At 40.2% G+C, this 14,971-nt stretch overlaps 1 protein-coding gene and 3 long non-coding RNA genes across 4 annotated transcripts in view; 3 read left to right on the forward strand and 1 right to left on the reverse strand.

Moving 5' to 3' along the window:
• LOC145449982 (uncharacterized) overlaps window positions 1-14,971 on the forward strand; it is a 337,566-nt gene that overhangs the window by 286,840 nt on the left and 35,755 nt on the right. The window lies entirely within an intron of this gene.
• LOC145451021 (uncharacterized) overlaps window positions 1-14,971 on the forward strand; it is an 89,306-nt gene that overhangs the window by 53,452 nt on the left and 20,883 nt on the right. The window lies entirely within an intron of this gene.
• On the forward strand, window positions 1,979-3,975 carry LOC145451190 (uncharacterized). The gene is made up of 2 exons (XR_013918713.1): window positions 1,979-2,794; window positions 3,341-3,975. It is a non-coding gene; the product is annotated as an uncharacterized LOC145451190 (long non-coding RNA).
• LOC145451188 (cytochrome P450 4V2-like) lies at window positions 3,919-10,588 on the reverse strand. Its single transcript, XM_080329681.1, has 7 exons — window positions 8,943-10,588; window positions 8,660-8,866; window positions 8,302-8,597; window positions 7,595-7,642; window positions 7,245-7,434; window positions 6,407-6,499; window positions 3,919-6,350 (listed from the first exon to the last, which is right to left on the reverse strand). Exons 1-7 carry the CDS (start codon window positions 9,428-9,430, stop codon window positions 6,101-6,103), a joined length of 1,572 nt encoding a protein of 523 aa, XP_080185807.1. The 5' UTR covers window positions 9,431-10,588; the 3' UTR covers window positions 3,919-6,100.

The raw sequence follows: 14,971 nt of genomic DNA on the forward strand, positions 1-14,971 counted from the left end.
GATTGATATCATTTTCTGATGTAAAAATCTAGCAGGCGATGACATCATATGTTTACTTATCATAAAAGCCGAATCCGTGCGATTGCGGTGTTGGCTACACCTGTATAACTTGTTAATGGGGTAATATCGGTAGCAAGTATAGTAACCCGTTATGCACTCTGCTCAATACCCAGACGCCGAATACATTGTCTGGTCTGGATTAGCCAGTTAAGGCGTAAGCTTATATTCACTGGCAAGTCCTCGTCGAAATTGTAGGCAAAACGTCGGAAGATATTGATTTTATGGGATCATTTGATTGTCTCAGTTGATACATTTAGCGACGTTTAAAACGTCAATATGTACTTCAGCATGGTGGAATTAATGTGACCCGATTCATCGCTAGGTATCGTGTACAAGTACATTAATATAGACTGTCACTTCATCGAAATATAGGGTTGATACTATCAATATGACGTCACGTGACGTCATGAGGTTCACGTTCGCGTTCACACAGAACCTTTCAAAAAGGTTCGCCTTCACACGAACCTGAACCTTTCAGAGGTTCACACCATCCCTAGTAAATATATATATATAAATATATATATCATAACCGAGCCGTTTTTGCCGTTTCTCCTAACTGCAGCTTGCAGTATTAAGTTGATTAAGTTGAAGGCAGAATTTTATGTTCGCTTCTTCTTGTTCTCATATGACACTACTTGAAACGGGCGCCAATCGTTATTTCACAATTATTTACTCAACATTGGGATCTACCGCCATGGCCATGTGCTTATACATCATGTTAGCGTGGGATGTAGCTGGAATCAGGACCAAAACAGCAATTCGTCCCCCAGTCCAAACGTTGGTCTTTGGCCCCATAGGGTGGCAATCTCAAGTTGAAGACTGAATTTCGTCAATAATATTAGTAATTTCATTATATTACTCTTAGTTTTTAATCCTCTCTCAGCCCCCGATGGTCAAATCTACCTGTAGAGTTTGTTTGTTTGAGGTATTCATGGTGTTTGTCGACTACAACGGTAATTTACACCAGGCCGATTTTCTACATTTTTGATTCCGTATCTGCCAACTTGTAGCACGGCCCTCTTCTAGGCTTTTTGTAAGACACCGCTTACGCGGATGAGGCGGCCAGGAGGAGCCTAGGTAAACCTCCAACACTTTGGTAGGAACCATTGATGTTGCGGCCATGGATTATACCACTACGCTATCTCGCCACACAATTACCTACCAGTAGAGCTGAGGGCACGTAATTCATAATTCATATTATCTTGTTATAATTACTTTAGTGTATGTTGTTAATTCGTGACCGCCGATTTGTTATATAATCAAAAGATATTGTAGTGGCTCAAACGTAGCACGCAGACTAAAAGAAAAACTTTCGTGAGACGCACAAACAAATTGTCAAGTCTTATATCATGACTGCATGTCTAGCAACTCAAGTTGTAAATTGCTAGGGTCAGTGGCCACATTAACTACAACAGGACTTGAAAACAATTTCATCATGGGCAAAAAAGCATTCATTCCGTCAATGCTGCCGTTGACCTTAACAATCAAGTCAAAGATCCATTGGTTTGATGGTCAGATAGCGTTGTAAAATGTGTTGTAACACCACTTGCTCTTAATTAAGTCCGATGATAAGCAAACTTAAATCTGAGAGCCCATCCAAACGCATTTGAGTGTGAGCATACTTTCTGACGTGAGTTGAGTAACGAAATCGTTGCTGAGTAGAGAATCGTTACTCGACAGCAAAGGAATTGGTCTCCACCCTTAATTATAAACTCCAGTTTCCAAGCCAAGCAAGTGTAATTTTTAATATCAATTTTTTGTTTGTTATAGATTTATTTTTTATTATTTTTGTTGGATTTTCCAACGTCAATGGGAGCTGCAAGTAGGCTAGCTGGGAGCCGTGGTTGGGAATTACTGATCTAGAGAGGGTTTTCAAGTTAATTAGACCTCTCGAAAATACTCTATAAATAACTATTTTGGTTTACGAAATACTTTTTGAGTCCCCTTCGAGCTCGCCCTCCACCCTATTGGGGAATTTGGGGTGCGGCAGTTATGGCCCTGGCAAGAATGCAAATCGTTGGGCGCGATAAATTGACCTCTATAAAAATGGGCAATAGGTACATTATGACGTAACAAGCAAATTACGCATCTTTTTAAAGGGAGTTTTTTAGCTCATTAGGCCTTTTCAGCGCAATCCATATATTGTCTTCCAGCATAGCTTCTAAGATGTAAAATAAATGTAATCGTGAGTAATCGTGATTACTTTTCCAATGTAATCGTAATCGACTACTTCCTGATTTTGCTGTAATCGTAATCGTAATCGTAATCGCGTCATTAGGAAGTAATCGTAATCGCAATCGATTACATTCACGAAGTAATCACCCCATGTCTGTATTCAATGCCGAACCAGGCGAAGACAGTGCAGGAGAGAAGTGAATGCAACCGTTTGGACACTACAGGGAGGCGGCACCTTTGATGTACAAAAACTGATCGCTCTCGAATTCAAAAGATCGATTGTTCACCTTTCCACCGATCAGCCGGGCAGATTGGTGTCAGCGTTATTAACCAATCAAATTGCGCATGATTATGACGCGGCTTCACCGTGACATCTCTTTTGCTTAGCTTTGCCAGGTTCGTGAGCACTTGAGCGTGGAGTGATTGTGATGTCATAAGTCATCGGATGTTGTTTACCGTTGCGCACTTGAAGTTTGAAATATCGTCCGTACCGTACCGGCGAATTGTATTTCCGAGATTATAGCGATGGAAGGGAATGTGAATGACGTTCTTCGTTGAGGTAAGTTGAGCAAGAGCTAGTTCGGGTTGTTATTGAATTTTTTTACATGCTTGCTGAGATGTGTATTGATAGTGAAATGGTGTCTCGAATAGCAGATCAGTCATATTACACTGTAATTGCTTGATTGCGTAAGGCTTGTAAAATAGGACTTGATATAAATGCTGACTTTGACTTTTCCGTGGCCTGAAATGTCAGGTTGGTGGCAGTGAACAGCGTGATACTTGTCAAGTGCTCTGAACGTAATACGTACTACCGGTCCGTTGATATTTTAATCCTAAACCGCGGAAGTGTGTCGTTACCCCTCGCCGAATCTTGACGTGTTATAGTTATGGCTTTGACATCATTTGTTAGTGCATTCATTAATGTAGGCTTATGTATATTAACGAAACATGGGATATGCTCAAACCATCTATTGTCTCTGTCTGCAATATCTGTGACTGAATTTACAATCGTTGATGTTAGCTATAACGGTTGGCATTTCAACTGTTTAGCTATGTATTATATCTTGTAATAATTTCTGATTAACATTTGTGATACTCATTTCAGGTAATCTACGAGTTATTTTGTTGCTATAGTTAGCCTTTATTTTGCAACTGGAGACTGAAGCCATGAAGTGATTGCGATATGCCCAAATATCCGTGGGTAGAAGTCTGATTGTGAATTGAAAAGAATGCAGCGTTGGCGAAGGCAACACTTTATAAAATATCGTGCTCTAAGCATTGGTTCAGCCTGCAGCGACAATGTTCATGATCAGCCGACTATCACTACTAATGCAATCTGGCTGACAGTACATCGCACGAATATGAGGCCAGTGGAATTACCCAGATATCAGAGACCGGGCCAAGCCTATACTTGGGATATATCATTCACAATTGGGCCCTGAATGAAGTTAGCGTGCCACGCAGTGAACTGGGTGCTGATGGTAGCTCCGCGTAGCCTTGATCCTATTCTTCCCGCCAAGCCACAGACTTGTTTGATAAACCAGATCTTGTCTGTATTCCAATTTAAGAGCAGGAATAGTTGTATCAAACTTCTCCCGGAAAGAAGATCTCTCTGTATCTCGAATGAAATCACTATGTCGTTTTATGCATTACATATGACTGTCTGTTTGTATTTGACCGGTATTTTGAATGTATGCTCTTGCTGGATTTTATTATAACTAACACGACAATGAAAACATATTGTCGAATTGTGATGTCTTGCAACATAAGGTTAATATATCTGCCAGAAAGCAACAATGATTCAGGTAGCGGTACGGTTACTAGCGGTTGTAAGCTGCAGTAGCGAAATGGTTAATGAACGGCAACAAAAGGGTTAATGAGTCTGCGGCAGAAGTGCGAAAATTGTTTCTTTTGAAGCATCATTTTGACATCGAATGCGCATAACTCGCCAGACGATCGCTTCCCATTTTGTTGACTGGGTAAAAGATATAATATAAGAAGGAATGACTTATATTAAAGGAGGCATGCACACTGCACAATTACACACTCACTGAGAACTATCCTACACAACTGTCTAAAAGTGGGCAGATGATAAAGACGCATGTGATAAAGCACTGAGAACGTGATCAAATGGATATATATTACACAAACCTTTTTTTCGATCGTAATTCAAACAAAAAACATGAGATCACTATTCTGTGTCATATAGTCTAATACTCTAATCCAGGGGTCACCAACCTTTTTGCAACCAAGGGCTACTTTTGGGTACTGATTGAAGCGACGGGCTACCATTTACTCCCGCCGTTTACCCGTATCAGACGGAATTTCCGCTTTGATATTCATAGCATTGGGCAGGTATCGCATAGCGGTAAGACTTCTAAGAGATTCTCTTAATTCAAAACATCTCATCTCAACCAGCTAGCCACAAAGACTTTTTAAGAAATCACGAATTACTTCGCACCGTGTTTGTATAAATCATTATATAACAACTGTAAGCTCAGATTTTAAAATAAATCACGTCATACGTTAGACTGGACATCGTGTCAACTGTTTCTATACCAGTCAGTGAGAGGCCTGGCATTGAATGCTATCAACTAGTGCGCTGTACTCTGGTATGTAACTTACACTGCAACTCTGAGTGAGTGTTGCAGATGTGCAATGTGCATTAGTAAGGCGTGTTCTGTGTTTGTTTTTTGATCAATGTCGTCTCCGCAAAGGCTGATACACAACGATAAGTTGAACCAAACACGCTTGCAACCTTCATCGCTGCTGCGCAAGTGCGCATTCACCACTGTACTTTCCGTGTCAACAAGGCACCAAAAATTTGCTGCAGCCTTGTGGGCTTTGAGGTGGAGGTGATTTTGCAGTGGTACAATTTCAATCTCGGACTGTTCAGCATCCAGACATGACAGATTTCATTATAACTGACAGCAGCATTGATTACAGAAAGTTAGAAACATGTTACTATAAACTGCGTTGAGTATAAGAGAGACAAGCTGTGTCAAAAGATGCAATACGTAATGGGCATACTGCATCTGCTAGTACGTCACCGCTGCCTGCTACCGGATAGTAATGTTGTTCACTACTTTGGCATTGTTCGGGACGTCGGGCTACCATAACTGAGCCCCCCACCATTTCAAGAAGACCGTGGATGGCATGCCGTCATATCGCATGTATGGGCAGTAGCCTACGCCGTATTCTACGTCTTCGATCTCTTGTTATTCTATTACGTGTTGGTATATTACTAATTTTAATTAGGGATATTTTATTTCATCATTTCAAGTGTTTATATATATGTATTGTCATTTCTAAGTCACATGTTAGAGTTTGATTTAAACAAGAATAGCTAAATCACTCAATTTATATATTTAAAAGCTCACCGGTGATAAATCTGACGAATATTGGCAAATGCTGCTATTTGATCTATTTTTAGAGCAGGCTCGCGGGCCACTCATCTGGTCCTCGCGGGCTACCTGGTGCCCGCGGGCACCAGGTTGGTGACCCCTGCTCTAATCTATATTGTACATAACGCGAGGCTGAGCCGAAACCAAATCAATCAGGGAAGAAGGCAGGACAATCGAAAGTTCTATGAATTAGTAGGCTATTCATAATACTGTAAAGGCTAGCGTGGATACAACTCGCACAAAATGTAGGTATAGGATAGATTCGCCGTATATGAAAATATACGTTCATATCAAATAGTGCCGAATCTATGACGAACGACGATGGATGTTTTCAATAAAATTGCGGCTAGACTCTAAAAAACGTGTCCATGGAAATTGTAAAACGCTTCTGATATATAAGTATAAAATTATCGAATGTTAACATTCGATAATACAATATAGACTGCGAGTCGTTATCCACATTACCGTATCTCAAGCGTGACCTTGACACCCTGTCCCGGTCGCAGGATGAGATCACTCATTTGGCTAATGTCCGCCGTTTCGTCGCACGATTTTACGCGGTACTTGCGGAAAAGGTACGCGAGAATAACTTTCTCTTCCATCATAGCAAACTTTTGTCCGATGCAGTTCCTCGGCCCGGCAGAAAAGGGAACATACGCATAAGCGTGGCGCCCGACGCTCCTTTCAATCTCGAAACGGTCTGGGTCGAAACTGCAGACAACAAAACCTTGAACAAATTTCATGACTTGATCGAAAAACGCGATTACCTCTCAGGATTTTCCCAATACTTCGGGTGATTATTGATCACTTGATTTAACGCTAAGCACTCGGTTCCGCGGGGGATGTCCACGCCTTCGATCCTTCGAATTAATAAGCATTTGATTAAGTATGTGTATGGGTAACTGGTGACGTGATACGCTGCATTCCATTTGGCAGATACTTTACAACATTGCACAGACATTGCCTCATGGCGGACCAAATCCAGTCAAATTATGAATTCAAACAACGTCGGTTGGTGCCGTCATAAGCAGTACGAGTCAATTTTTCCGAGTAGCCTATACGCTCATTATTGTGATTGAGGATTATCTCTTCGATATTTTATACTAAAAACTACCACAGTAAGGCCTCATTTGCACCCTGCGCTACTGTGGAAATCTGGTAGATACGCCTATTTCTAACGCACGCATTTACAGTATAACATCCAAAACGCGTGGCAAATGGCGACGCATGTATAATATGTTGTTATATATACATTGTATGTAAAACAACACCTATCCGAAGAAGTGATCAACCCGCGGCGTTGTCACAATGCGCTATGTCATATAATATTTGGTAGGCACATACGATATGACTTTTGATCAAAATTAACAGGCGACAGCTATTTGTTGTCGAATGAGAGGTACAATTTCAGCTGTTCAACTTTTTCCTGTGCTTATGACGTCATAACGAGCTACACCAGAAATATCGACTCAACTCGATTGGGTATATCGAATCACCTGATAGTCATTATTAGCGGAACGATTTTTCAAGTTCTACCCAGTAAACACACCTCTGTGTGATGATTCGCGTGTAAAGAGCGCTTCACATTTGACGTAGTGTTATCACCTGCAAGCCGTCGTTGTCGTCCTTGCCATCAAAGGTACTGACGGGAATATTCGAAGCGATTCCTTTATTACCCGTTCTAGGTAATCCATCTTGCGTAGATCGGTGGGTGATATCTCAGAACAGTCCATACCATCCGGAAAGATTGAGTCGAGCTCGTCCTGGATTTTTTGCTGCACCGACGGATGACAACCTGATATATGTTGGGCAATAAAATTGTATAATTGGCAGTTGGACATTATTATCACAGCCTTAGCCGGTAAGGTCAAACTACACGTGGTCATAACTGTACTAAATTATATGTAAGGACTAAGGTCGCGTTGTACGGTGATAAACATTATATCTCTTCTTACCTATCAAGTGAACGGCCCATGCCATTGCGGCAGCAGTAGTGTCGTGACCTGGTAATATTGTGATAAAAATATCAATCAGAATATCATGCATTCGCTCCATCATATATACTGTATGGAATAGTAACAATTATGATCCCCCTATTTGCATTCCTCAGACTTTTTGTAATCCAAACTTTATGTACGTAGAGCTACAACCAAGCAGAAACGGGGATTTGAACTCAGCTAAATATATATCCGTGGTTTCAGTTTTAAATCCTACGCAATCCATGAAGGATAAATGTATGTATCGAATCTTCATACATTGGGTTATCATGGGTACAGGATTCAGCAGTATGATCATGACGGGGTTTCTTATGATGTGATGCGAGAATATAATTAATAGATCAAGAAGTATGTATCGCAGTTCCCTATGCGCACGACGCACGCGACGTTTCAAACGCGACCCGTATTATGGCCAGATTAGAATACGATATCAGCGCATCAATGACGTCACAAACACAGTAGACTACATTTTCAACTTCAATTGAATAGTATATTCTATATTACTAAACAATTTGAATAGAAATTTAATGCCTGCATGTAAACATATATATAGGCGTACTACAATATCACGCCATTTTCCCGTCAAATTAGGGTGCGTGCCGCAAATAAGGACCTCGCGAGATCTCTTTCTCTCTCCCAATCAGCATCAACCAGTGTCAATTTACCTTCGAACATGAATGTGTCGACTTCTTCTCGGATGTCTTCCGTCGATAATCGTTCACCATCGTTAGCTGCTTCTAATAGCAAATCTAAAAAGGCACGCTTGATTTTTCTTTCACCGAACCCCGACTTTACCGAGCTTTTAGTGAATGATTTCTTCCTTTCGGCTATTACGGAATTGGTAAAACCGTGTAAAATAATTATCAATCTTTTGAATTCCCTTCCCTTCGGCGTCGCGTAAAATAATATGTCATTCCACAGCCAAGGTGACTTCTGCCTCTCTTGAATGATATCGGATACCCTTAAGAACACGAATTGAGTTAAATTCTGTCGTTCATCCAGAAAAGTCAAACAACATTTCACCTGTATAGAGCCTTGACGTATTCAGATTCTGAATTCGTCTGAGCTCGAAGTTTCTCACCCATCGCAGTTTGACAAATGATATCAAGCGCACACAGCGTGATGTCGCTAGATATATCAAAGACTTTTCCCGAGTTCGCATGTTTCTCCAATTTATCCGAAAATATTTTCGATTGCTCATTCATACTACTCAAAAATTCGTTGAGAATGCTGCCGTGTATAAGAATATATATAGACTCAAGTAAGGATAGATTTGTTGATATTGATAATATCCATAAATAATTACTTGAAGTGAAATGCGGGGGTCAATAGCCTCCTGCGCGTTTTCCACTTTTCTCCCTTCGATGTTAGTAGTCCAGTTCCAAGCCATGGGTGTAAATAGTCATACAGCGATGACTTATCTGTGTGCGCAGAACTTCTGAGCAAAACCTCCGCCGCATTTGGCCCGGTCAACAATAATAAAGGATGAGTTCCCAACCACAAGCAGCCGATCTCCCGGCCTGTTTGCTGGGAACACTTCACGATGCGTAACAGTGCCAAGTAAAACTGACACGAGTCACCTTGTAGAGTGAGAGCGTGTCCAAACAGAGGCAAACATTTTTCCATGGGCGTTATCTCGCGAAAATGCATCCATCTCTTCGCGTAATTTTGCAAGTGGGAAAGCAATTTGATGACGAAAATCGATACGATTACAATTGATAACACGCTGACGCTGAGATACATATCGGAATATCTTTTCGGGATTCGACTGTGTCGCGCTGTTAAAAATAACATTCGTTGCAGTATTTCCGGTCGCCAGTAAAAATTGCAAAATTACGGCATTTTCTGGCATAGATAAATTTGCACATCAGTGCTAATCGCATTAAAATCGAATGATATACAGCCAATGGCTATTAGCCATATATTCCCTTCCTATAACCCAAAAACCCCTTATTTGAAGCCAAATTGGACACATGGGCAGAGTTCACAGATAAATACTGCTTGCTCTCAAGCCTTGCACGCATATCGTTGTGGGCAAAGATGTTCTGATGTGGTGGTTAATCTTATTAAATCTAATAAAACACCAAATAAATACTAAAATATTAATATCAATCATACGACTGGGTCATTTGAAGCAAGGTATTACATACATCGCTGTGCATGTGCTTGTGCATGTGCAGTTGTGCACTTTGCCGACGTTGTCTAATTTTAGAAACAATCGAAATTTAATGCTTCATTGATATAACATAGTGTTGGTCACAGATTTTTAAGTAGGCGAAACGCAAAATTGGCGATACCCCACAAAGGTTGGCAAATTGTTCTAGCGTGACATGCGTGATGTGAACCCAACTTGTTCTCTGTATTTAATGTAGTGTGGACCTAATTGTTAATAAGTAACCTCATCTTCACGTTGTTATAGCTTCCGCGGATATATATGTATATACATACATACAGTCAAGCATAACGATACGCGAATGAATATGAGTAAAAGCACTGGGTAGAAATACGTCATCAATTTCCTTTGCATTTGTTGACTAATCCTCACAACAACTTAACTGCCGCAGCATTTAGTGAGACGAATTATAGCGTATGATACAAATCTATCACGGCAATTCGATTTCCGAATCCAATATTCAAGTGTATGCATTTGGGCAATTCTAAACCTTGTGGCACAAAAAACGTGTGATGTCATATGTACGCCACTATCACGATTTTAACAACAATAATACAAATCTATAGCCCTGTGGAATTCATTCCTCACATCACATTCGAATCATAATTGCCCGGCGTGACATGTTACTCATCTACTGAGTCTTGATATTTGTTGAACTGCAACCTCAGGCACCCCATGCAAAATGCTCCCATTCCACGAGTAGGCAATATATTTTGAAATTCCTGAAATCCACATATGACATGCCTCGTCAACCGCGACAACTGACGCTGTGGCTCTACGATAGTTTTATAGCTAGGTGAGGTATGCTGGTAAAGCGATCATTTTACGTAAACAAGAAGTATACGAGACAATGGATCGAGATTCAGTAGTCGTGCATGAATGGGCAATGTGGGCGTCGCTTAATACTGATCACCGCCCAGCATTTGAAAATGAGCGGGTATTCAACATTTTAAAGTACAAATTCTATGGCAGATTTCAGCTTCACATCCAAAGTATGAATTCATTACGTCTCGTGACCAAATCCTAGTCCGAATCTTGTAGTAACTGAAAATTCATCCGAAAGTCGCATCGAGTATAGGTATTATAGGATACATCCAATTATAATTGCTCAGGCTATTCGTCCGGAACTACCAGACGTGCCAGCAACCCAAATGATGGTATCCCCGAATATAGGTATAGGTAGCAGATACCACTACGAAGTAATCCAGAGGTGGGTCAGTAGTGAAGTACTTCTTCTTTTTCGAAGTAATCAGTTAGTTTTCCGCTACTTGCGGTACTTACTCAAGTAAATCTAATTTCCCGCTGCTTCTACTTCATAATATTTTGTGATCTACTTACGTACTTTTCGCTATTTTCAGTTCAGAAAGATAGCCTGAGGAATTTCGGGGCTGTTTTCACGGAGAACCAAAATTTCATAAAGTTAGGTAAAGCTCAGAATTTTTGTCGCGCTTCGCTCACAGTAGATATGGAGTGACAAATATATTTTCACGATGGTATTGGTGAATATATTTAGGTGGCGGGTTGTGTGGTTCCGTTCACACCGCATTGTCACCCATATGGAATATTTAATTACCGTAAATAAAGGCACATCATAACGTTTGAAACTACCGTTTCGCAATTGAGCAATTACCTATCATATCGTAATCTAGCAGCCCCTGGCGTGTCCTAATATGGAAAAGTGGACTCTTACGTTATTGAGCGTTAGACCAGTCTTAGCAGACCACCGTTGAAACTTTCTGGGCAAAAGAAATGAAATAGTATATATTTTCCGATTATTAGAAGTAGTATTTGTATTTCTCTTTCAATTCCCAGTATCATGCTTTGAGTTCTAATTAGTTTCAGTTCTTTTGTCGGGAGAACTGACATGTTGAAGTAGGCCTATAAATGCAAGTGTAGTAAATGCCTCTATTTTCCTGGAATAGCGACTGTCCTTGTTATTGACACAATCAGTCCTTCACAGAGACTGATACAACTCGACGGCGAGTTGGACTGGAGCAATCGCTGCGAGTATAACTGACTTCGATTCCTAACTGACTGCATAATAGTCCGGACACAATAAGTTTCCCTTTGTGTGTATTGTAGAATGGCGATCAAACAACCCAGACTATAGCATATCGTTAAAAAATACGCTGGCAGATACTCTAAATGAGAAATAACATTAATTAGAGTCAGATTCAGAGCGGCGTGGAAGCCCTGTTTACAGCACGGCCGCTTTCGGGAAGAATGATTTCTGATACAGTTTCTTCTCGCATGCGGCGAGGTGACTCGAGCGTGACCAACCATTGACACAGACAAAAGCCACCGTGACAGCGACACTATGGCATTTTTACGATCCGACATATTATTTATTAACGTATAGCAGAGTTGGATCAATTGTAATTTGTAATTGAGCTGAATGTACTTAATTACATTTTTTATGTAATTGTAATTGTAATTGAAGCATTTCTATTTTGTGTATTTGTAATTGTAATTGCAATTTGATCAAAATTTTGCTCAATTACAATCTCAATTACATTTTCATGGAAACCTGACAATCACAACATAAAGTAATAATTTAAATTAAATTATTTAATCAATCATTTATTCGTCGCACCAGTGAAAATTCGGTACGAACCAGGATGACGACGAGGGACCTTGAGGCCTTAGTAAACTAAACAGTCACCACATGAAATAATTAGCCTATTTACATCGGTGTTCTATGCGTGCTGCGTTATGACTAGATAATTCAGTCACGCTAAACTGTTTCCCATACTTCAGTAGCAACAGAAAACTTTGTGAATTACAATATATGCCAAACCAGGGGTTCCCAAACTGGGGGCGTGCCCCCTTGGGCGGCGTGAAAGCATCTGAACGGGGCGCGACGCTCCAGTGAGCTGAAATCTTTTCCGCGCTTGGCCCGATTCACCTCCGTTTTAGGGTTATTGCTCGGTGTATAGTCTGAATTTCGTATTGGAAAATTCTCTCATCAACAGTCATAACCTTCCATACCATCAAACTATATGGAAGGAATGCTAACTTTCTGGTTTCATTGTGTGCTATGACGATAAGGGGGCACGAAATATTCACTGTCAAAAAGGGGGGTGTGTCTAAAAAAGTTAGAGAACCAGTGGGCTAAACTAAATCTTAATATTTCAAAAATGGTTGAACAGCAAATAATCTCTTCTGAAACCTGTGCTGAACGATTTCCTACACCGCGGTCAAAGTTTTTTTAAATCTCTGACCAGTACTGAGGCTTGTTGCAACAATAGAAAAAAAAATTCAAGTTTCTAACCAAGTCTTCATCAAACTTGGTCACGCATTTGTAGAGATGTTATCCCAATCTTACCTCCAATCTTGGCCAAATTTACTGGGGCCAGAATCTTTTTCGCACCCTGATGTTCATCAAATGCAATCCAACAGTTTCCGAGTAAGTGAAAATGTAAATGCGAACCAAAATATTGTAATTCTTAGTTATCAAGAGGTTCTTTCCTTTTGCATTTATTTTAATTTTACGCACCTTATCGGTATCATCCTTATCGATGACGCCTTACCAATTACATTTCATTATCCTGACTCAGCTCTGAATAGCCTAATCGTTTGATTACATTTCATTGACTGTCCTGTAGCCTATTCGCTGTTAGTCGCTCAAACTTTTGGTTCTTAACAGTCGCTTGAAACATTTTTCTTTGCTTGTAGTTTCCAGTACTCATGATTAGGAATAGTTTGAATACGTTCGAGTTTTTTTTTAATTAAAGGGTATTCTACTTATCAGAAATGTAACATGAATAGCTTGAGATTGTTGCTAATTACGTCGCTACGGTTGTCAAAGAACACCTCTTTACTGAATCAATTACATGTTTAAAAGTAATTGTAATTATAATTATTACATGTTTAACAGTAATTGTAATTGTAATTTGATATTTTTAGCATTGAGTAATTGTAATTGTAATTTTAATTAAATTAAAATATTTTAATTGATCCAACTCTGACGTATAGGCATACTAATCGCGCAAAATGCTGACACCGTATCCGATCCCATTTTTCGTATTGCTCTCCGACTAATCTACGACCCTTATAATATGGTGGAGGGCGCCATCCCATGATATTTTTTAAACCGGGTGTTCGGGTAAACAAAGGATTAGTATCGCATTTCATATCAATACTATCATTTGCATCCCATGATGAGAATGAATATTTATTCTATCAAAAATTGATACCTCCCGGGATGCATCGATATGAATCAAGCTACACCCTCCGCATAGCTCAATTTGCAGATTTTGGCAGTCCATGCGAACGAATTACGACCGTTTTAACAACCTAATTTTGAGTAGATTTTAAGTCAGTCAATTCTACTTCTTCAGGTTGCTTTTGAAAGTATTACTTCTTCTCGTACTTGGGTATAGATTTTTCTGTCGGTAGCGTCACCACTACGCTATCTCTCACTCTAATTGAGCACTAAAGTCAGATTTATGCATATGTGGTGGCTCGGTTCAGTATGCGTGGAGTAGTCTTTGGAATCAGACACCCATACGTCGTTCTCTGTTGAAGTAGGCGCATTCCATGGAAAATCGTCACCTGCCGCAACATTGAGGTTTTCTAATCAACCAATCAATCAAGCAGCGAATGAAATCATTAGGCTATCCAGCGACATTTACTGATCACATAAGTTATGTGCGTGAATGCAGTGACTTCTTTACTTTCATTCAGTGTGCAACTGTGCATGCATCCTCTTTACATCGCCTAGGCCAAGGTGGGTGTCTGATTCCATAGACAAATCCAAGTCGCTTCGACATCTTCCTGTCTATTCATTGTATCGCATTTTTTGTGGTGTATTGAACTGATAAAATTGCTAATAAACCAATGATGATGATGATGATGACTTTGTACAGTCTTACTTTGGCGGTAGCCCTGCGTATATGTTGTGACGAATACAAGAGATTTATACCTACAAACGCGGACGTATGAATTTCCTTTATTATTATTCAATCGCAATTCGGGTTTTGGGCGAAAGAATCGCCGCGTCGCCCGGTGTGAATTACCCACGCTTCCGCGAAAACGCGACGCTTTGCCGCTTTTGGAGTCCTGCCTGTAGCACCCTTTGTTTCTCACTGGCATCACTTCTGCCTGGGCAATCGGCATATAGGATAAAATCCCATCGTCTAGGACTAGGTCTAAAATTAGGT

The sequence above is a fragment of the Botryllus schlosseri genome, chromosome 11, assembly GCF_051294905.1.
Source record: "Botryllus schlosseri isolate E-star chromosome 11, Bs_hap1, whole genome shotgun sequence".
Taxonomy (NCBI): Eukaryota; Metazoa; Chordata; class Ascidiacea; order Stolidobranchia; family Styelidae; genus Botryllus; species Botryllus schlosseri.